The sequence below is a fragment of the Echeneis naucrates genome, chromosome 9 (assembly GCF_900963305.1).
Source record: "Echeneis naucrates chromosome 9, fEcheNa1.1, whole genome shotgun sequence".
NCBI classification, from domain to species: Eukaryota; Metazoa; Chordata; class Actinopteri; order Carangiformes; family Echeneidae; genus Echeneis; species Echeneis naucrates.
Window position 1 is genome coordinate 20,520,218 of NC_042519.1, and position 19,948 is coordinate 20,540,165.

A 19,948-nucleotide genomic window follows, 5' to 3' on the forward strand; every position below is an offset into this window, starting at 1 on the left:
TGAATGAAAGCTCTTTAGCATTTTATCTATCTGGATGAAATGTGCACATTCATACTGACATGTAGGCAGAATATGTTTCTTGGTGGAGCAGCTGAAGCATTAAAATGCTGTGAAACTGGTTTGGTGACAGTGGAATTGTTCACTCCTTTCCTCATCGGGAGCAAAAAAGAAAATCTCTTTCCTTGTTTCATTTTCATTTTGAGCTCTAGAAATGCAATTTTTTGCTGAGTGAAAATTTTTTATCTGAATGGTTACCGATTTTGATCTAATTTAGTTTCCCTCAGAGGAATGCAACAGGGCTGTACTGCATTGGAATAAGAGCACTTAACAGCATTCCCTGTGGACGATACACCTGCTGACAGAGTGAATGAAAGATTTCAGCATTGTCGAGCGAAGACACCGAAGGCTGTGAGATCTCAACTGGAAATAAACAGATAAACATTGTGAGGATTTTAAGCAACCAAGGAGAGGAGCAGAAAGTTGGTGAGTCTTGCAATTGAAAAAAAGTTATTTACTCACTGAGACAAATGGCTGAGAAGAGTGCTGTGCTTGAAAGTTTCCTGAGTTGCCGCGTGTGTTCAGGGACTTTCAGAGATCCTGTGTCTCTGGGCTGCAACCACAGCTTCTGTTCAACCTGCCTGGAAAAATCATGGAAACAAACTAAAAATAAAAACTGTCCCATCTGTAAAAGGAAATCCTCCAAAGAAAATTTGGCTGTTAACTTGGCACTGAAGGAACTGGCTGACTCGTTTGCTGGGAGACAGAAATCTGGATCATCTGAGGATAAACTGGAAGAGAAGAAAGTAGCTGTGCTTTGTGGCAAACATCAAGGGGAGCCCAAACTGTTCTGTAAAGATGAAGACAGAGCTGTGTGTCCTGTCTGTGAGTTTTCTCTCCACCACGGTCACAAGGTGGTTCCTGTAGAACAAGCAGTCAGTGACCTGAAGGAGAAGCTGAAATCTGACTCAAAGCTTCTACAGGACAAAATGAACAAATACAAACAAGTGGAGAAAGCATACAGTGAAATGATTCAACACTCCAAGAAGCAGCTGTTGTTCACAGAGAGGCAGATCAGAGCAGAGTTCAACAAGCTCCACCAGTTCCTGAAGGAGGAAGAGGAGTCCAGACTGGCTGCTGTGAGGGAGGAAGAGGAGCGGAAGGCGAAGACTCTCAGCCGAGAGTTAAAGATGATTGAGGAGCAGATCTCCTCTCTGTCAGGGAGCATCTCTGCTGTTGAAGAAGACCTGCAGAAACCCAAAGTGCCGTTCCTCAGCTGTTATAAAGACACTCAGAGCAGAGCCAGAGCTCAGTGCTCAGTGTCAGATCCACAGCTGCTCTCAGGAGCTCTGATAGATGTGGCCAAGCACCTGGGGAATCTGTCCTTCAGAGTCTGGGAGAAGATGAAGGAGAAGGTCCACTTCAGTGCTGTCGTTCTGGACCCAAACACCGTACACCCCAGGCTCCAGCTTTCAGATGATCTGACGACTGTGAGATGTGGAGACACAATCCAGCAGCTCCCTGACAATCCAAAGAGAATCATTAATGGTCCAGGTGTTATGGGCTCTGAGGGCTTCAGCTCTGGGAAGCACAGCTGGGAGGTGGAGGTGGGAGATCATCCTGTCTGGATTATGGGTTTGGCCAAAGAGTCAGCGGACAGGAAGGGCAAGATCTTTGCTTCACCAGAATATGGACTGTGGTGTTTGTTACAGCGCAGTGGAAAATACACCAATGGTCTTGGTAAGGCTGTCACCGTGAAGAAGAGTCTCCAGAGGATCAGAGTCCAGCTGGACTACGGCAGAGGGGAGGTGTCCTTCTACGACCCTGAAGACATGACTCACATCTACACTCACAGAGACACTTTCACTGAGAAACTCTTCCCATATTTCAGTGTTGGAGAAGCTGGTGCTTCCAAAACCACTGAAATCAAAATGCGCCAGACTGAAATGTCTCAGTGATGTTTGATTTCCTATCATGATCATTCACTTTTCAGCCAAACTCTCTTTTACCCTTCCTCACTTCTCATTGCACTTAAAAAAAAATTATTTAGTAATAAAGCCCACTCAGTTATCATAACCAGGGCGTTTGTTGATGCACAAAACCATTTATAGCCATTTTAAACTGAAAAGATACTGATGACAAAAATTTGTGTGTACATAGTCTATCTGGAAATGTTTTACATTCTCCAAGGTATACAAGTTCTCTGATTGCTTTTCCTTTAAACAAATGTGTCCACCCTTTGATAACTGACCTGTCTCCAAAAATCCCATTTAAAACAACTACTTTTTAAATAAACTTGAATTAAAGTTTCTCCTTTCCTGCGCTCGCCGAGCTAATGCTCTTATTCTGAAAGGTCCGAGCGGAAGCACGGTGTTAGCATCATGAGGTAAACGACGGCGGATCCCGAAGCCCAGCAGGTGTGTTACTGATGTCTAAACACGTTTTTAATGACAATTAGATTCGTCTGCACACACAGTTTGTGTCTTTTAGCCCGCTCAAGTTGGACTCGCTGTTTTAAAGATCCCAACAACTCAGCAGTTTCACCGTCGGCCATGCTAACCGCTAACGTCAACAGCTAATCAGCACAGCTAGCTGCATCACGTGATCTAAACGATTTTGGTAAAATACAAACAAGTTCGACCTTCAGAGAGATTATTTTTTTTATTGACACTGTTACTGAGCATTAATGGAAGGTTATACTAATATAAGCACGACTTTGGGTGATGGAGGTAGCTGTAATGGTCCATTAACCAAACTGTATTTAAGTATAATTTATATTATGTCGTACAGAATAAAACAATATATATATGTAGTTTTTAAGAATAAGCTAATTTGCATGAATCCTACAAAGAGCTGACTCGATGAGCAGATTTGATGAGCTGTCAGGAAAAGTAAGCAAACTATTTTGATTCCATATTATATTATGTTTTATACATATAACTTTTACATATATTTATTATACATATATATAGATATATATAGATATAACTTTTAGCATTGTTTTTTCATGTTGCACGATTTATCTCGCTTATTTTAATATTCAGCTCAAGCCCATTAATATGTATTAACAGCCGAATCCCATCAATTCTTTCTCTCTTATGGCCACGCAATAAAATGTTGTTTCTGCTGTTATGCAATACTTTGGTGAAAAGTTTGCTGTCTAGAAATGAAACTGTACAATACAACTTCGTCATAGCCACGATGGTACATAGTCCTTGTTTTTTTTTTTTTTTTTTCATTCTTCTTCTTTTTTTTTTTTGCTCTGCTAGGACCTTTATCCAAGGAAATAAGACATTTCCGGCAACAAATTGATGGGTATGGAAAACCCAACATTAAACAAGGGCCCCCTACCCTGTCAGTCATGGATGAGCCAGAATGGCTGGTCCACAACTTCAACGCCAGGACCTGTGATCAACTCAGTGGCCAGCTCTCAGCATTTCAGCTTGGGCTCGTCTTCTCAACAGCGACCCTCCTACGACCACCTCCAGGCGTCCAATCAAAACAGTTTGAGCGACCTCAGCACCCTGACATCCACAAATGGCACTCATCACTCTGTCCTGCACAAAGCCTCTCAGATTAGCAACGACCTCTCTTCGAATACATTATTTGCTGACACTTCTGTACCAAGTGCCTCTCCCTTTATTTCCTGCGCTCAGCAAAGCATTCAGACCTTGCAGGCGCTGCTGACTGCAAACCAACAAAACGCTATCCCTCCACAGTCTCTTCCCCAAACAAATCAAGCAGTACAGAATACCAGCCCCCAAAATTTGCCCCCTCTCTCAACCCACGACCCTTACAAAGCATCATTTCGACCTCCGCCAACCAATCAGGGTTTACCAAGTGGACTCCAAGATCTGCCTGTGAGCCTAACGTCTTGTGGACAAGGTGTAAGTACTTCTCAAGATACTCTGGGAGGAACAAATGTGGAATCTACTGGCATTGCTGGATACAGCCACAGCTATGGCCCCTCCACCTCTCAGGAGCAGCCTCAGTGGGTACCTTCATTGCACTGCATGGGTAAACTATATTCATGTTACCAGCGTGTTACAGTGGCATGTGTTTCATGTAGATTTGGAGAATTAAAAGCCTTTTCATTGTAGCTGAACGAGTTGTGTTTGATTTATATAAACCATAGTGTAAACCATAGTAATACCTAATCTATCATGTTGCTTACCTTTGGCTTCCTGGAGTTTTCAAGTATAATAGGCACATCTGAAAAGGACAGAGACAACTTGAACCATTTATTATGTATGTTTATTTTCAGAGTAAAATATTTCTGTGATACAGTCATAGGTAATTAAATTTTAACATTAAGAATTTTTGTGACTCTATTTGTAAATTATTACCATTATTTGTCTCTATATAGGTTCAAATAAGAATATTTTACAAGGTTGTCTTATTTGGCTTTTCCTCAGGAGCCACAATCAAGCCCGATTCTGATTCAGCTATTCATCCAAACAATGAGCCATCGCAGGAGAACGTTCTGTCTCAGGTGAGGAAATAAATGTCACCAGACCTAACCTAACCCAACACCAAAACCTGCCATGTTTGGTAGTTTATTATGGCAATTATAAGTTGTGGCAATTTTCTTTTACGCTGAAGTTAGTTCCCATCAAGGTCAACAAACTGACAGATATAATTTATCAATGAATTGCTGCCTCTTTGCTCCTTTCATGTAGATATTTCAAGCAGTAAGAGTTTCACTGTAGTTTCACTACATTACAATACGTTTTTTAAATGTATCTTGTTTCCTTTAGGGCAACGACGAGATATGGCGTTCAGTGCTTTTAAATCACCGTGCCCAACTACTTAAACAACTAGCAGAGTTGGATAAACTGGTAAGTTTTTAATGCCATTTTTTTTAATAGAAAAAAGTCTATATTATTTATTTTTGTACTTGCTAAAGACTAAGTAGAGGTGTTTTGGCACAACTTCACGCTCTTCCAAGGTGTATGCTCAAAAGGAAAAAGGCTGAAGAAGAAAAGAAAAACTTTATTGGACCAACACATCTTAGCTTCTGGCCTTCATCAGGGCCTTCATCAGGGTCATCACAAAACATTGAATGGGGCAATCGCCCAAATACATTTTACTTCTAATACGTATTGTGACGAGCACAATATAGACCACAGGCTTAAATGCGTTTCCTCACAAAGTACTTTAGATAGCTGCTATCCACTACTAATATAAAGTTATTATTATTAACTTGCTAAATTCAAATTATCATAACTCAGTGCATATAATACCTTCTGACTTCATTGACTTCACTTTGTCGCCCCTTTAAGCTGGCATCCATCCCTCCAGGTGATAGCAGTGATGTGCAGTCTCTAGCTACAGCTATTCAGGTAGGTCACAGTTTTATAGAAGCTCTTGATTTTCAACATGCTTTAAAAAATATGTTATGCATATTTTTTTTTTCCCTGCTGTTAGTCACCTCCTTCAATGGATGAGTCATCTCACTGTGAACCAACTAAGAGCAGCAGCACGGGCCAAGTTCAGCTGACGGCAGAAAAATCAACGGTAGCTCGACATCAGAGTTGTTAACTCTGCATCAACAATTTCTCGTTTTGTTTGTTCATTATGACAACATGTGAAAGTACAAGCCTGGAATTGTGTTTTGCAGACACAGTCAAGCCATTCAGAAGATGGTTTATCAACTGCAGCCTGTGATGAACATGATGAGACCTGTGATATGACAGAGGAGCCAATGTCTGAGGGAGAATCAGAGGTAGCTAACTTAAAGTTGGAGGGGGGTTGTATGTCATCAGCTCTTTCATTGTTGTACAGATTTAAATCCTGAAAAGATGACAAACAGAGAGGGACTCGAATGCTGAACAGGAATTCAATTGAACTCACATGCAGATCACTTTGAAATCATTTGATTCTCAAATTAGCAGAGGTAAGTCTGGATTTGGCTACATCTGTGCTTCTGAAATGGAAAATGTTAAATACTACTCGATCAACAGGATCAGAATAATTGGCCTATCACAATTTCTGACCCTGTTTCTTGATGTAAATTTGTTGAATTTTTTTTGTTTGTTTGTTTTCAGAAAATGCAACATACCTCAGCCGAATCAGGGGATGACACTGATCCGGATTACATACCTATGAGTGATGGTGACCTTTCTTGTGATCTCCAGTCTGACCGCGACTCATCAGATGAATCTATTCACAGCTGTTCCTCAACCCGCACCGATGAAAAACCTCCTCTCACATTGAAAAAAAAGGCTAGATTACAAAGTACTTCCTCTAAAGACGAACGCACAAAAAAGTCCCCTGGAGCTGCAGTGTTGGCAACCTCCAATTCCAAGAAACACCGTGTTTACGACAAGAGGAATTACTGTTTGTTTTGCTCTAAGCCACTAGCCAAAATGTCACGGCATCTAGAGAGAGTCCACAGTGACAAAATAGAGGTTGCAGTGGCATTTCAATATCCTGTGAATTCCAAAGAAAGACATAAGATCTGGAGCAAACTCATAAATCAAGGAAACTTTGTGCATAATAAACAAGTTATGAAAACAGGGAAGGGACAACTTGTCGTCCGAAAAAGGTCATACATAACTGGAGAAGCCAAAGACTTCCTTCATTGTCTTTATTGTCGTGGCCTTTATTTGAAGAAAAATTTGTACAGGCACATTAGGCTGTGCCCAGAGAAAGCAAAGACTGAAAATGAATCGCAGATAGGCAGAAAGCGCATCGCATCGCGGTGTGCGCTTGAAACTTTAGGAGATCTTGGTGTAAGTGAAGGGTTTCGTACCGTTCTGTGTGAAATGATATATGATGACATTACACAAACTGTCATGGATGACAAGATTATCTTGCAGTTTGGAGAGCATATGTATATCCAGCAAGGATCTGATGCGAGGAAGCACGAGTACATCAGACAAAACGTTCGTCAGATAGCGAGACTGGTGCTTGAAGCTCAAAAAATCACTCCTCTGAACAACCTGCAGGACTTCTTCAACCCTTCAGGCTTCCAACATGCTGTGTCGGCAGTGAAAGTCTTAGCAGGCTATAACCCAGAAAAAAAAACATTCAGTATTCCTTCACTTGCTCTCAAGCTCGGCTACCACCTACAGAAGGCCTGCAGTATTGTTGAGGACAATGCGGTGAAGTCTGGTGACGAAAGTCTGGCAGAGTCCGCACGAAACTTTCTCTCTCTGTACCAGAAGAAATGGAATGAGCACATTTCTTCTGGCGCATTAACGTCTCTCAAAGAAACAAAAGTGATCACAGCGAAAAAGGTGCCATTCGCTCAAGATGTGAAGTGCCTGAATTTCCACTTGGAGAAGGCTCATGTTCTTGCTGAAAAAAAACTTAGAGACAACCCTTCTGTGGAAACGTACGCGGTTCTGGCCAAGGTGATATTGGCCCGGACCATCATTTTCAACAGGAGAAAACCTGGAGAGGTATCAGCCATTAAGCTAAAGAGTTTTATGCAACGGAAAATGTCAAACGTGCTCGATGGCATGGACATATCTGTATCAGATCTGGAAAGAGCAATGTGTAGGCTGTTCGCCAGAGTTGACATAAGAGGGAGCTGTGGGAGATTAGTGCCCGTTATACTGAAACCCTCGTTCGTCTCAGCTATGGAGCTCCTTGTTGAGGTCCGAGAGACATGCGGCATCCCCAGTAAGAACCCCTTTCTCTTCGCCCGACCAAGCGCACTCACTCCCTACAAAGGTTCAGAGTGTGTCCAACATTATGTCAGAGAATGTGGAGCCCAAAGTCCTGAGGCACTGACATCAAGAAAGATCAGGAAACATTATGCAACTATGTTACAGATGTTGAACCTGGACGAAGAAGAGGCCAACCAAATATTGGGCCCTAATAATCAAGTCCACACCCTGCAACAGATCAATGACATGCAGATGGATGGTGTTCAGATTAACTCTGAAGGTAAGAGTTTTGGTTTTCAAGTAGATTCATTCAAGTGTCAGCCTGTAGTAGTTGCATTTAGTAAGAAAAGACTTCTATGATTATTTTAGTCTGTATTTGGAGGACAGCACAGTTGGAAGTTCGCCTGATTTATGAATGTTACCTTTAATGCTGTGTGACTGCTGAATTCATGATGTCCAACCTTGAGTGCATTGATCCAAAGAGCTATCTTCTAATGGAAGTTACTTATTATTCTGATACTCTTCATTTTGTGAAACAGTGTAACCCACCGCTTAGAGAAGATAGACCAGGAATGGCAGTGGAACTGTTTTACATTTGATATCAGTGCTCTTAGTAAACAACTGGCTGCATTCAGCCAGTTGATGTTGGAGTGAAAACATGAAGGTGACCTGCAGCCTCTGAGACCTTGGCATTGTGTGGAGGTTGTCACATGGCTGTGATAAATGCATTGGTCACACCAGAGTTGCAGAAGACATATCTGCAGCTTCAGGTCTATTGCCAAGTAGGCTTTCCATTATAAGAGCGGTTTGTTTTAGTGTTTTTGAGCCAAACAAGGAGATGGAAAAAAATTAAACAAAGTAGGTAAAGGTATATATAGACATTATAACATTTAAAAGTAAAATGATACGGTTATAAAGAAAAACATGTTTCCTTTCTCTGTCCTCAATGCAGTGAAATTGCAACAGGCTGCATCTTGGCGTCACACAGAGGTCTCTGGTTCTAGATGCCAACAAGATTTTATTCAACAACAGCATGGCGTGACAGCAGCCACCAATTCGATTGTTTCTCTGAATTCTGTCAACTCGAACAGCAAAGGTAACTATGGTGACCATTTAATGTCTCTCTCTTCTTGGCTGAGATTTTCTTCAGAGTTAGGAACATTTGCACAAACCCACAAACACAGTAGATAATGTACATTAGGTCTAATGATCTTGAAGTGTTTCTCTTTTTTTCCACAAATGTTGACAAATATAAGATGTTGTCTTTCACAAACATCTCACTGTGTTATGAAAAGAGCGTTTCCTGTAGCTGTTTCCATGATGGCAGGTTTTAATTTCTTTCTGCTTTCCCCACAACAGGCTCTCAAAATAAGGGCAAACAAAAATGGGTGGGAGCAGAAGTTCACGCTGTCGAAAGACACATGATGCGTTTCATTCGAGGACACAAGGTGCCTCAGAAAAACGATTGCATCCAGTGTCTCGAGGCTGAGCCAAAAGCACTGAGGGCCAGATCGTGGAAGGGTGTGAAGGACTACGTCAGAAACAGGATAACTGCCCTAAAAAGACAAAGTGGCACATCCACAAACCTGAACAGGCCTGGGCAGGCGGAACCACAGAAGAGCGCTGAACGTTTTCAGCAGTTGTAGATGGGATGTTTTGTCGTTAGCAAAACGTGTTGTGCAACTTTTACCTTTCTCCTTTTTGATATATTTGATGTTTTATTATCAGTCCCCACCTCTTATTTGAGAATTTCCGTCCCGTACAATAGCCAAGGATAGATTGATATTTGGTCTTTTTTCACTTTAAGTGTTCATAGTTTGCCGTTGTCTGAATCATCACACCTACTTTCTGATTGCTGTACGTTCCTTCTCTTTGATTTTATTCCATTCTGTGAAGTTAATTTAAACAGACTGTTCATAAATACTGACAAAGGAGGTGTTACACAAAATTGGCTGACAGATAATACGTTTTTGGATCTGCTGTCAAGTTGACTCTTTATTATCTGGCACATTGTATTTTGTTAGTCTGCTGGTATTCTAGTTCATGATATCTTCTTTGACTTTATATAACAGTTTACCAATAATAAAGTGCCAAAAATAATTTAGCAATGTATTTGTGGGCACAAAAATGACTAAACTGCATGCAACACATAAAATGGTGAACATGTTCCACCCTGTCCTTGCAAATTTGGATGACTGATGTAAGCAATGGTGAAAGAAGTAACGCATTATATTCAGAAGTGGCAGCGAAGTCTCACATTCATAATTTACTGCTGTGAAAACACTGAGGCATTACTAACAAAATGCACCTAAAACTTGGAAATGTAAAACTATTGTGTTTGAAGTTTCCATGGTCACATATTTCTCATGTTATTACTGACAGCGTGTGTGATATTTACATTGTCTAGCTCAGTGTACACCTTAAAATAAATGTATTTGTGTTACATGCAATGTTTAATGTATAATTTTAAAATTATAAATGTTCTGTCAACTAACTTTGCAACTATAGGTGCTAAATGAATGATTTGTAAAGTCGCAAATGTCCCTAATTTGTTTAATTAACTAATTGGACTTTTTTAAGGATAAAAAGATGATAAATTTACTTTTGTGCCGGTCATCTCTTTTATTTTTGTATCCGAGTATCTCAGGCTTTTACTTTGAAAGGCAGCGGAAACGCGTTGTGGTGATTCTTGCTAGCTTTAACATGCTAACGTTGCAGCAGCAGTCGTTGATGTAGCCGGCAGTGGCCGAACTCATCACCTTAAAAAAATGACTATAATCTTAATTTTTTTAAATTTAACACACACCAATTATTAACTTTAGTCTCTCTGAAGTGTTTCGCCTTTTTTTCCCTCCACCAAAGGAGAAAATGGAGACGCTAACGGTTGTAACGTTCACCAACAACCGCTGCTGTCGAGGCTGTTTTCCACTGATATTTAGAGGTCAAGTATAAAATATATGTATATATAAATCCATAGTAATCAAAGTAGTAAATTTTCATTTTACATTGTCTGTATCTGGATCACCTGTCTGTTGTGGGTCATTATTAGCGATCGTTAACTCCAGAGAAAGGAGATTAAAAGTCAACAGGAAATCATGATTGTTTATTTATCTGTGTGTTTCTCATCCAATGTAAAGTGACCTGAGGCTGATGTGGCAGTTTTCAGCTGCAGTCACATCATTACATGTGGAAGACACACACTTTGTGCCTTTTATTTTATTTGATTTAATGTAACAATCAGCAGCAGTCATCCTCATTTTCAGAAGCATTTGACAGGAAAACTGTCACATCACAAACCTGGAGGTTAATGTTTGTGTGGTTCTGTTGCCCCGACAGGTCCTGCCTTCAACGAGAAGCTCGCCTCTCAGTGATGGTTATGGAGGATGATGGACGTCCCCTCAGCCAATCAGAGCCAGATACCTTACCCTCACTGGGTGGGACAGAACGGCTGGTCCTCAGCTACACCTCCGGGGCCCCTCTGCGACCCTCTGCCCGGCGTCCAGCATCTCAGCCTGGGTTCGGCTCAGTACCGGAGACCCTGCTACGACCGGCTGCGGGCGTCTGACCCGGGCTGCCTGGGCACCCTCTTGGCTAATCATGCTGACCATAGCGTGCAACACATCAACCTGAATGCTCCCGCTCCATCCGTGGCGCCGGGAAAAGATATACCTCCCTGTTCTCTCCCTCTTACGAACAAATGGACGCAGACTTGCAACTCCCAACAACTGTCACCTCATGTCCCTCACAGTCCTTATCAAGCAATAGCTCCCCCTTTCCAGCCTCCATACATGCATCAAAGCTCATTGAATGAAGCTCAATCCTTACATCAAAAACATCTGTCTGTTAGCCCTCCATCCTTTGGACAGTGTGCAAACCAGAATCCACAGTGTCCGCGCCAGCCTGAATTTGACCGGGCAAGTATGGAGTCTGCCATCAGTGCTGGATATGTCCACAATCATGCCTCGCCCACTTCTCCTGTCCAACAGCAGCCTCAGTGGACACTTCCACCAAACTCCAGAGGTAGGTCAATGTCTAATATATAAATGATGCATGCTGGGAAACGTGCTTTTTAATTTAAGATGAGCTAGTCAGAGCTGAGGGGATAAATGGCTCAAGCAGCAGACCAGTGGGGCTAAAGGGAAAATTAGTGTTGCTTTATCTTCTATAATTACCCCAATAGACCATCATAGGTTATGCATGTCAAAGCGCAACTTGAATTATTCAAAAGATGTGTTGTCGTCCTCTTCAGAATTTAATACTGTACTCTGAAGCTGTTCTCCATTATGTAACTGCTATGCTTTCTCCCCAGGGATTGTAAGAGAGTTTGTTTCCACTGCAGCCACACAGGATAGGAACGTCACACCACAGGTGGGGTAGTTTTTTAATCTGGGGGTTCATACATACATATTAATGCTTTCATAAATAATAAACCTGCAGATTATTTTCTGCTGCAGTCATACAAAGTGTACATGGATGCCATGTAAGCATGAGTCATGACATTTTCTTTGCAGTCTCCCAGCTCTGAATCCCGTTATGGCCTTGACCCAGAGCTCCTGCCCAGTGCTGTAAGTTCTGTCATTGTCTTAGCATCTCTGGTTGACCTGAGCATCATGTCCATTCATGTGCTTCATATGTTGCTAATCTGTGTGACATATACATGTACGCAGAGAACGTGATTGGGATAATCAGTAAAGTGGAAACTTAATGTGTGGTATTACAGATGCTGCTGTCTCTATCCAGATGTACATATAGGCTGAATAACATTTCAGGACTCTTGGGGAAGTGCATATGCATATCTTTTGCCTATTTGTAATTTCATTTTCATGCAAACTTTAAAACAAATATAAATACTTTATAATATATACATCGACACTTAAACGCATTGATGTATTTAGATCGAGAACTTAATCCGTGCTGATTAAGGGTGATCTTCTCTGCTTGTCAGGTTAAGGTAATTGCAGAAGACCAGGCTGAGTGGGAGGGCAAGGTCTTTGTCTCAGAACCTTTTTCCCGTCTTCCTCCTCTGGCAACAACTTCCTGCATGATAGAAGATAGAGGTAATACTGCACAAAGCCCTCTGCATCTATTTCACAAAAGTGCCATACATTAAAACAAGTGTAATTCAGTGATACTGGTGACGTTGCATCTGCATTACTTCCAAAATACATGATGACTGATCTTCAAGCAAGTCAACATCTGAAAGAGTCAATTGTGACTTCACTTCCATCTAGTTAGATTCCTTTTATAAAATGTTGTAACTTAAGAACCTTCATATTGAGTTTTGTGCTCCTTTAACTCCACCATGTCTTTGTTTAACTGCAGGTAATACAAGTCCTTTGGCCATCCGCTCCACCTCATACTGCGTGCCCTGTGAAAGTCAGACCGCCCTGCTCAGCCGTTTGCCTCTGGGGGCTCTGGTCACCCCTCTGGCAAAACAAAGTGCTGGAGAGGTGAGTTTTTAGCTTCTCTATTTATTCTGTATTCTCCTTTTAAAAATCACTGAACAAAAAAACCACTGCTATGGCAGAACAACCACTTAAAAGTAGAGAAAATCCAGCTCATGGGCCATTTTCAACGAGACTTTCTGCGAAGAGCCTAATGTGAATGAATGTATATAATGTGGGTTTGTTGTCTGTAGAAGCCCCTCCCACTTTGCCCGGAGGCAGAGTGTGTTGTGGGTTGTGGTGGGTGTGGAGCCTCCATGTGCCCTGCGATGGGCTGGCAGGACTGCGGTCAAAGATTTTACTGCCCCTTCTGTGGTAAACTCAGTGAAGGTAAGATGGAAAATTGAGCATCTGGAACCACCGAGGGTTAGTCATTTCTGTTGAGCTGTAGCATCCAACCTGATTCACAAAACAACACTTTTTCTCTTCTCGCAGTGCCATGGCAACACTACCAGCCCACCAATGGGGTGGAGGGGGTGCGTTTGGATAAAGACAAGAGGCCCGAACTCAGTTTGGGCTCATATGAGATACTGAATACTCTGAAGGTGAGTACTTACGCCCACATTATTGGCGCCTTTGAGTGTCTCAGAACTTTATGAGGAAAGAATATCTGTGTGTGTAACTCAGGGTGAACCTGCCGCACTGCTGCTAGCTATAGATGTGTCTGCCTCAGCGCTGAGAGTAGGACATTTGGAGTTTGTAACACAACAAATACACACTCTGCTCTGCTCTCTGAACAGGTAAAACGTCCTCCCAACATTATACACAGCAAATGCACACATACATGCTCAGTCTTTTATAACCTGCACTGTCACCTGTGCAAATTAAAAAGGGTAAAGAAAAACAGGAACATTGATCCACCAATCTTTCATCTTCTCTGTGTAGGGAAGCTTGTGATACTTTGTCCAGCATCCGTGTCGGCTTGATGACGTACGACAGGAGGATCCACCTGTATGACCTCAGTCCTGCTCTATCACAACCACACATGTTGGTCATCACAGAGTCAGAAGACCTGCAGCTTCCTGTGAGGGAGGGGCTTCTGGTGTCCCTCAAAGACTGTATAGATAGTATCGACAGGTAATGGACATATTGAGTGACTATTTAGTTGGACAGATGTATTTTGGCAAAGTTGATATGTTGTGAAAATTCTGCCCATTATTTCATACATTAATATTTCCACTTTATGTTTTAGTTCCACATAAAATGTAGCTTTTAGACTTGAATTTAGAAGCACCTATTTAAAATCAACTGCACCACGTAAGAAAAATTTTCCATTGTTTCATTATCTGCATGTCTCTGTGTGTAGTGTGTTGCAGCTTATTCCTCAGTTCAGTGCAGAGTGTGATGACTTGAGTGGAGTTCCAGTGGAGCTGCCAATCAAAGCCGGCCTAGCAGTGCTGCAGGTTGGTTATTTCTGCAAAAACTGTAAAGACTTCCTGTTTCTCTTTTACTCAAAGCTTAGTTTTGTCTGACGATGGCTAAAATCAGAATCCTGACTATTTTCCAAACAATTTTATTGATTCGTTGAGGCTCAGAGATTCTTTCTGTTAATGGGATGTAAATACATTTTGTGGAATTTTTTCCACAGGCTCTGAGTTGTCCTGGGAAGCTGTTGGTCTTTCACACTGCCTCTCTAATTGAGACCGGACATACAAACTCCTCCTCAGGCTTCTTTGGCTCTAACAAACCAAAGGTACATGTTAAGCACACACACACTAACAGCATGAACTGTACTTTATCCACTTGGGCTGCCTCCAGAAAATTTAAATGTGGAAGATGTGCAATCCGAGGAAGCGTAATGTGTTTCTCACTGTTATGTTGCTGCACTGACTCTTTCCTCTTTTGCTTTTGCCAGTCCATTTTTCAGCCATCAGAACCTGCCGTCTCATTGGCAAAGGAGTGCGTCAGTCAGGGCTGCAGCGTTCACCTGTTTGTCCTTTCCCAACAAGATGTAGGTGGGGCTTGGCCAGGCCACGTTCCATATCTTTCAGGTGGAGCTCTGCACACCTACAGTCACCTCCAGGTATTTCAGCAGCTCCTGCTGTCATAGAACTAGAAAGGGCAGGAAATTAGCTGCATAAAATGTTGTTTGTTTGTTTTTTGTTTTTTTGTCAATATTTTGGTGAATGTTAATTTACTTTCTTGCTAAACATGCTTTTATATTTAAGGCTTAATATTTTTCAAATCCAATTTCCACTACAGGGAGAATTGGACAGAGAGCGTTTCATCATCGATCTAAGGAAGACTATAGATACGGACACCGGCTACAAGGCTGAGCTCAGGATTTTTGTCAGCAAAGGTGAGAGGGTGTTGTTTATTTATTTTTTTTTGTGTGGTTGTGCAGCAGCTTTCATTTATTAAGATACCCATCATTCTAATATTTGTTCCTGCCTCACCAGATTTACGTGTGTCTGGCTGTTATGGGCTGTTCGTCCCTGGACCTAGTCCTGCACGGGTCGCCCTGGCAACGCTTGATAAATGGACAACACTGGCTGTGGAGTTGGCCCACACCAGAGCTCTGGATGAGACGAGAGGCGTAGCCATACAGGTGATGTGACGTTTGATTTTCATTTCACTTTGACTTTTTCTCTTTTTAATTCATAGTCCTCTCTTCCCTCTTGTGTCCCAGACTGTGCTGTCCTACAACACACAGACGGGAGACAGGAGGACCAGGGTTCACACTCTGACTCTTCGATGCTCACGTCAACTACAGGATGCTTTCCGCCGCTACCAGGCCCAAACTTTACTGAGCTTTTACTGCAAAAAGAGTAAGGAACCTCCACTGTAGAATAGCAGATTATTTAGATATCATGGTATTATTAAAATTTTATCCTTATCCAACCTGGACATGAAGAACATTAACTCATGCATTTCTGTCGTTGTGTAATGGGGTTATTTCATGACAATAATTCACCAGTCCTCTCAAAATAACCGTTTCAATGTCACACCTGAATTCCCACCATGAGCTAACGTGTGTCTGTCCAGTGTACTGCACAGTGTTGGAGCGCCCTCTACAGGAGCTGAGGGAAGAACTGCAGACAGAGATAACTGAAGCATTGATGTCCTACCGCAAACACTGCTGCTCAGCTACAGTGTCAGCTGGTCAGGTGAGTTTTAAAACAAAACCTTTAACATCAGTATAAGAATGTGATAGCTAGGCATACTCTATGTGTATAATTTAGAAAAACAAATGCTCATCTTTTTTTACTTTATTAGTTTTGCCGGTCTTCAGCTCTGTTCATTTTTATTTTCCTCTTGTTGTCCCATTTTCCTCGTTGGCAGCGAGAATATACCAACAATCCAGCGTGAAACATGTTCATACATTTTTTTTACCGTACACACTCTCTCTCTTGCTCGGTGTGTTGCAGCTGGTCCTTCCTCAGTACCTGCGAGCTCTTCCTGTTTACATTAACAGTCTGAGGAAGAGCGAGGTGCTGCTGCCAGGCCTGAGGAGCTCCGTCCACCAGAGACTGCAGCAGCACTGCCAGGTGCTCAGCATGGACACCTACAGCACCGCCACACACTTCTACCCTCTGCTGCTGCCTCTGGTCAGTACGATCAGCATGGAGGAGTTTGTCTTCATCAGAATGAGGTGTATTCAGCTTAAATTAAACTGTAGAGCAAAAAATAAATAAATATAGTGGGAAAAGAAAAAACTTGACTTGACACAATCAAAAGGCCTAACTTGTTTTTAGTATTGATGTTTAATTTTGAGACACCAGTATCAGATAACAGATGAACTGGTTCGATTTACTTTTATTGATAATTAACTTTATGCATGTTTCTTCTCAGTTTTGGAGACTTGAAAATACTTAGTTATAGTTATAGTTTTTTGTGTATTGTTGAATAAAAAGCCAGTTTATGTAGAAAAAAAGATGATGCTGATTAAATTACAATCTGTTTTTGGTTTTAAAATTCCTTTGGGATTAATAAAGTATATCTATCTATCATAAACAAACACATCAGGAGGGGACGAGGGGATTGCCTTTATTCAACTGAATAAGAATAATCTGTGTTTTCTCGCCTGTAGCCACTGTCGGCTGAGAGCTCAGCTCTTCTAAAGCCAGAGAATGCGCTGCGCTGTTCTGCTGCCAGCCTGGAGCCTAAAGCTCTGTATTTGATCCACGCACCCCTCACTCTGCTGCTCTGGGTGGGCTCCCAAGTCCCAGCAAGCACCCTGGTCGAGCTCTTTAACACCACCTGTTTCACTTCCCTGCCCTCTGGAGAGGTGAGAGATTGCAGCAATGCTGCACCCGCTGTGGTAGATTTAGCTTATTTAAAGTGAATATATCAAACATCAAAAAAGATCAACATGAAATCAAACTTTTCTCATCTATCATACATATGATCTACTTTAGCTGAAGATGGAATATGAACTTTTTCCACAATATGTTCCTTCAGACCAAAATGCCAGTTCTGGAAAACCCTCTGTCCATTAATGTTCGATCCTTCATCAACACACTGAACTCCCAGGCTCCCTGCGCCCGCAAGGTGAGCAGTTTCCCCTTGAATTCCCCTTTTTCTGCCTTTACATCATCTCAGATTTAGTGTTGTTAACTACAGAAACCAAAAAGAGACTCTACAATTTGAACAGCAGAACTTAAGATCAGAGTGTTAAAGGTCTTTGACAGCCACTGAATCGACATCAAGCCAAGCTCTGACTCCATTGTGACTTCTGTCCCAGCTGTGGGTGGTGAAGCAGGGTGACGCCTGTGAGGAGGCTCTGCAGCGTCTCCTGGTGGAGGACAAGAGTCCCAACGGGGGAGCGTCGTATGCAGACTTCCTCTACCATCTTCATGTCAACTCCGTCCGGCTGCTTCAGTGACAAACACCTCACACACACACTGACGTTTTGATCTGAGGATGTGTTATGCCCTACAAAGGGTGACACTGCAAAATAAAAATAAAACAAACACACAAGAGTATAAAGAGTATAAAGTACAAAAGTCAAAGTAAGATATTATTAGAAGCATCAATGGCCTGTTATCAGAGAATGAGGCAAGTGCATGAGGATATTTTTAGAGAAACATAAGCTTATTTGTTAAACGGCTGCTATAATATGATGTGTGTGATGCGTGCTGTGATGAGTGTGATCTGTGTTCCTCTGATACTGTGTTTACGGTTTTCATTTATTCCTGCGTCATGACAATTCTCTAATCCCCGTCTAAGGTTTGTGTGTGTGTGTGTGTGTGTGTTTGCACAGGGTTGGATGTGTGCATAATCTACTTTAAATGAATAAAAGGTTTAGTTGAACCTGAATGGAAGTTTAAAATGTTTTTTTCCTCTGTGATTCTGCCGATGGGAAAATGTCTTCAACGTCGGCCTACAGCAGCAGATGAATCAGTTTGCATTCGGACAAAATAACTCTGACACCAAATCCAGCATAGGATGACGGAAATGTCATCGATGGCATCATTCGTGTTATTTAATTTAAGTAATCATCAAGTTTTATGACCTGTACAAAAAGTTCATACATTGACCTTCCACTGTAACACTGTTGAGAGACAAAAGTGAAAAAAACTAACTCTTAACAGGCATTTTGAATGAAATTATCCTCTGTGTTAGAGACGGTGTTGGAAATATCTGTTAAACCCCCATGACAGTTTTTTTTGTGGGAAGCTTCGTCAGTTGCCGTTCTTGTCAGTAAAGGTGTTGTTTCCGTCGAGTGCCTCACGGCTTGATTCAGTTTTTCCATCTGTTAAATCATCAGACAGACCTCAGTCGAGGTGATGATGGGTTTTTTCTCCCCCTTCAAGAAACAGTTAAGCTTATTAAAAGGAATAATAATAATTGCTGTACATTTCGTTTCTACTCTTTGGCTCTTTGGACCTAAAGCCTAAACTAAGCCCCGATGACAGAGCTTTAATTTTGAGTCTAGTCACCCTCTTCACATTGAACATCTGTTCAGAAATGAGAATTGGACTAAAAATTAGCCTCTTTTTTTTTTTTTTTTTTTTTTTTTTTAAAGCTTTGCTCGACGCCTCAGTAATCACAGACAGGAGTTCACATAACGCCCTCCTGCCTTCATTCTCACTTTAAAAGGAGATAAGACCAACATGGCACATTCACATGATTCCTCACTGTGTGTCCTGCCAGAAATCTGCTGCTGTCCACTAATGTCTCTGGACTTTTTACTGGCAGTGTGTAAGATTTACTGTTTTGTTTTTTGGGTTTTTTTTTTTTTAGCCAAATTTGTATCCTGCAGCATTTTGGATGCAGAACAGTGAGACTCGGTCTGACTGAGTGTGTGGGCTGCTGAAGCAGAAGTTAAACTGCAAGTACTCCGTTCGGCGCTAACACCAAAAATGAATTGAAGAGAAGAAATGAAAGATTAGAGATGATACCAGGTCACCACTTGGGGTGCTAAGGTCGCGTTAGGAATAGTTTTAGGAGTTCAGGATTTTATATTCCATACACATATTTCTCATCTTCATAGTTTTTAACTGAAATTATATAAACAAAAACAATTAAAATTGAAATACTGGGTATAAACCATCAATTCAAACTGTAAAAGAGTTCAAATCTATCCAATATATAATAATATTACATCTATTTGTATCAAAACCAAAATGGCTCCACGTGGGAAGGAATTAACTCAAGAAGTAAGGAACGAAAAAAAAAAAAGATGTTATCGGACGTAGAAGCAGAAACACAGTTGGAGCAGGTTTAGGTATTCTAGGAAGATCTGAACTGAAGAGCAACAGAAGGACACAAAAATAATGCTGCACACAACTCGAAAACGAGCCTTTCTGCCGTGGCCGATGGGTGTGTTATCCGTGTGTTATCTGAGAAAATGAACGTTTCAGTGGCTGATGGGACCACGTGAAGAACTCTGGGAGTCCGTCTCCACAGTTGGCCTCAAAGAGGAGAACGAAAACTGCAACAACAAAC

The 19,948-nt window shown here is 41.6% G+C and overlaps 3 protein-coding genes across 5 annotated transcripts; all 3 read left to right on the forward strand.

Annotated features, from left to right (window-relative positions):
* The first annotated feature begins 203 nt into the window (after positions 1–203).
* LOC115048523 (uncharacterized) lies at positions 204–10,204 on the forward strand. Of its 3 annotated transcripts, none has more exons than XM_029510044.1 (9): positions 204–483; positions 4,413–4,489; positions 4,755–4,835; positions 5,280–5,339; positions 5,425–5,514; positions 5,618–5,722; positions 6,045–7,893; positions 8,566–8,709; positions 8,973–10,204. In XM_029510044.1, the coding sequence occupies exons 5-9, from the start codon at positions 5,437–5,439 to the stop codon at positions 9,257–9,259; spliced, it is 2,463 nt and encodes an 820-aa protein (XP_029365904.1). In that variant the 5' UTR covers positions 204–483; positions 4,413–4,489; positions 4,755–4,835; positions 5,280–5,339; positions 5,425–5,436; the 3' UTR covers positions 9,260–10,204. The 3 variants fall into 3 exon arrangements, with proteins under 3 accessions (XP_029365904.1, XP_029365903.1, XP_029365905.1); XM_029510043.1 differs by lacking the exon at positions 204–483 and adding an exon at positions 3,853–3,988; XM_029510045.1 differs by lacking the exons at positions 204–483; positions 4,413–4,489; positions 4,755–4,835; positions 5,280–5,339 and having other exon boundaries at positions 5,473–5,514; positions 5,618–5,893.
* On the forward strand, positions 478–3,459 carry LOC115048526 (nuclear factor 7, brain-like). Its single transcript, XM_029510059.1, has 2 exons — positions 478–2,414; positions 3,267–3,459. Exon 1 carries the CDS (start codon positions 528–530, stop codon positions 1,953–1,955), a length of 1,428 nt encoding a protein of 475 aa, XP_029365919.1. The 5' UTR covers positions 478–527; the 3' UTR covers positions 1,956–2,414; positions 3,267–3,459.
* Positions 10,205–10,290: 86 nt separating the features above from the next.
* LOC115048522 (protein transport protein Sec24C) lies at positions 10,291–18,316 on the forward strand. Its single transcript, XM_029510042.1, has 21 exons — positions 10,291–10,554; positions 10,950–11,633; positions 11,923–11,981; positions 12,125–12,178; positions 12,559–12,670; positions 12,936–13,063; positions 13,252–13,387; positions 13,493–13,602; positions 13,685–13,797; positions 13,943–14,134; positions 14,364–14,460; positions 14,646–14,750; positions 14,913–15,080; positions 15,260–15,356; positions 15,457–15,605; positions 15,687–15,825; positions 16,043–16,164; positions 16,426–16,605; positions 17,088–17,285; positions 17,459–17,548; positions 17,742–18,316. The coding sequence occupies exons 2-21, from the start codon at positions 10,997–10,999 to the stop codon at positions 17,880–17,882; spliced, it is 3,027 nt and encodes a 1,008-aa protein (XP_029365902.1). The 5' UTR covers positions 10,291–10,554; positions 10,950–10,996; the 3' UTR covers positions 17,883–18,316.
* Positions 18,317–19,948: the final 1,632 nt, after the last annotated feature.

What these genes read in the sequence shown, in the direction of transcription:
- LOC115048526 (XM_029510059.1), top strand. Translation starts at nt 528, where the DNA reads ATGGCTGAGAAGAGTGCTGTGCTTGAAAGTTTCCTGAGTTGCCGCGTG.
- LOC115048523 (XM_029510043.1), top strand. Translation starts at nt 3,919, where the DNA reads ATGTGGAATCTACTGGCATTGCTGGATACAGCCACAGCTATGGCCCCT. An exon ending in TAGCAGAGTTGGATAAACTG is followed by an intron (nt 4,836 to 5,279) that starts GTAAGTTTTTAA and finishes CGCCCCTTTAAG; the next exon opens with CTGGCATCCATCCCTCCAGG. An exon ending in TGTCTGAGGGAGAATCAGAG is followed by an intron (nt 5,723 to 6,044) that starts GTAGCTAACTTA and finishes GTTTGTTTTCAG; the next exon opens with AAAATGCAACATACCTCAGC.
- LOC115048522 (XM_029510042.1), top strand. Translation starts at nt 10,997, where the DNA reads ATGATGGACGTCCCCTCAGCCAATCAGAGCCAGATACCTTACCCTCAC. An exon ending in ATAGGAACGTCACACCACAG is followed by an intron (nt 11,982 to 12,124) that starts GTGGGGTAGTTT and finishes TTTTCTTTGCAG; the next exon opens with TCTCCCAGCTCTGAATCCCG. An exon ending in CAGGATTTTTGTCAGCAAAG is followed by an intron (nt 15,357 to 15,456) that starts GTGAGAGGGTGT and finishes CTGCCTCACCAG; the next exon opens with ATTTACGTGTGTCTGGCTGT.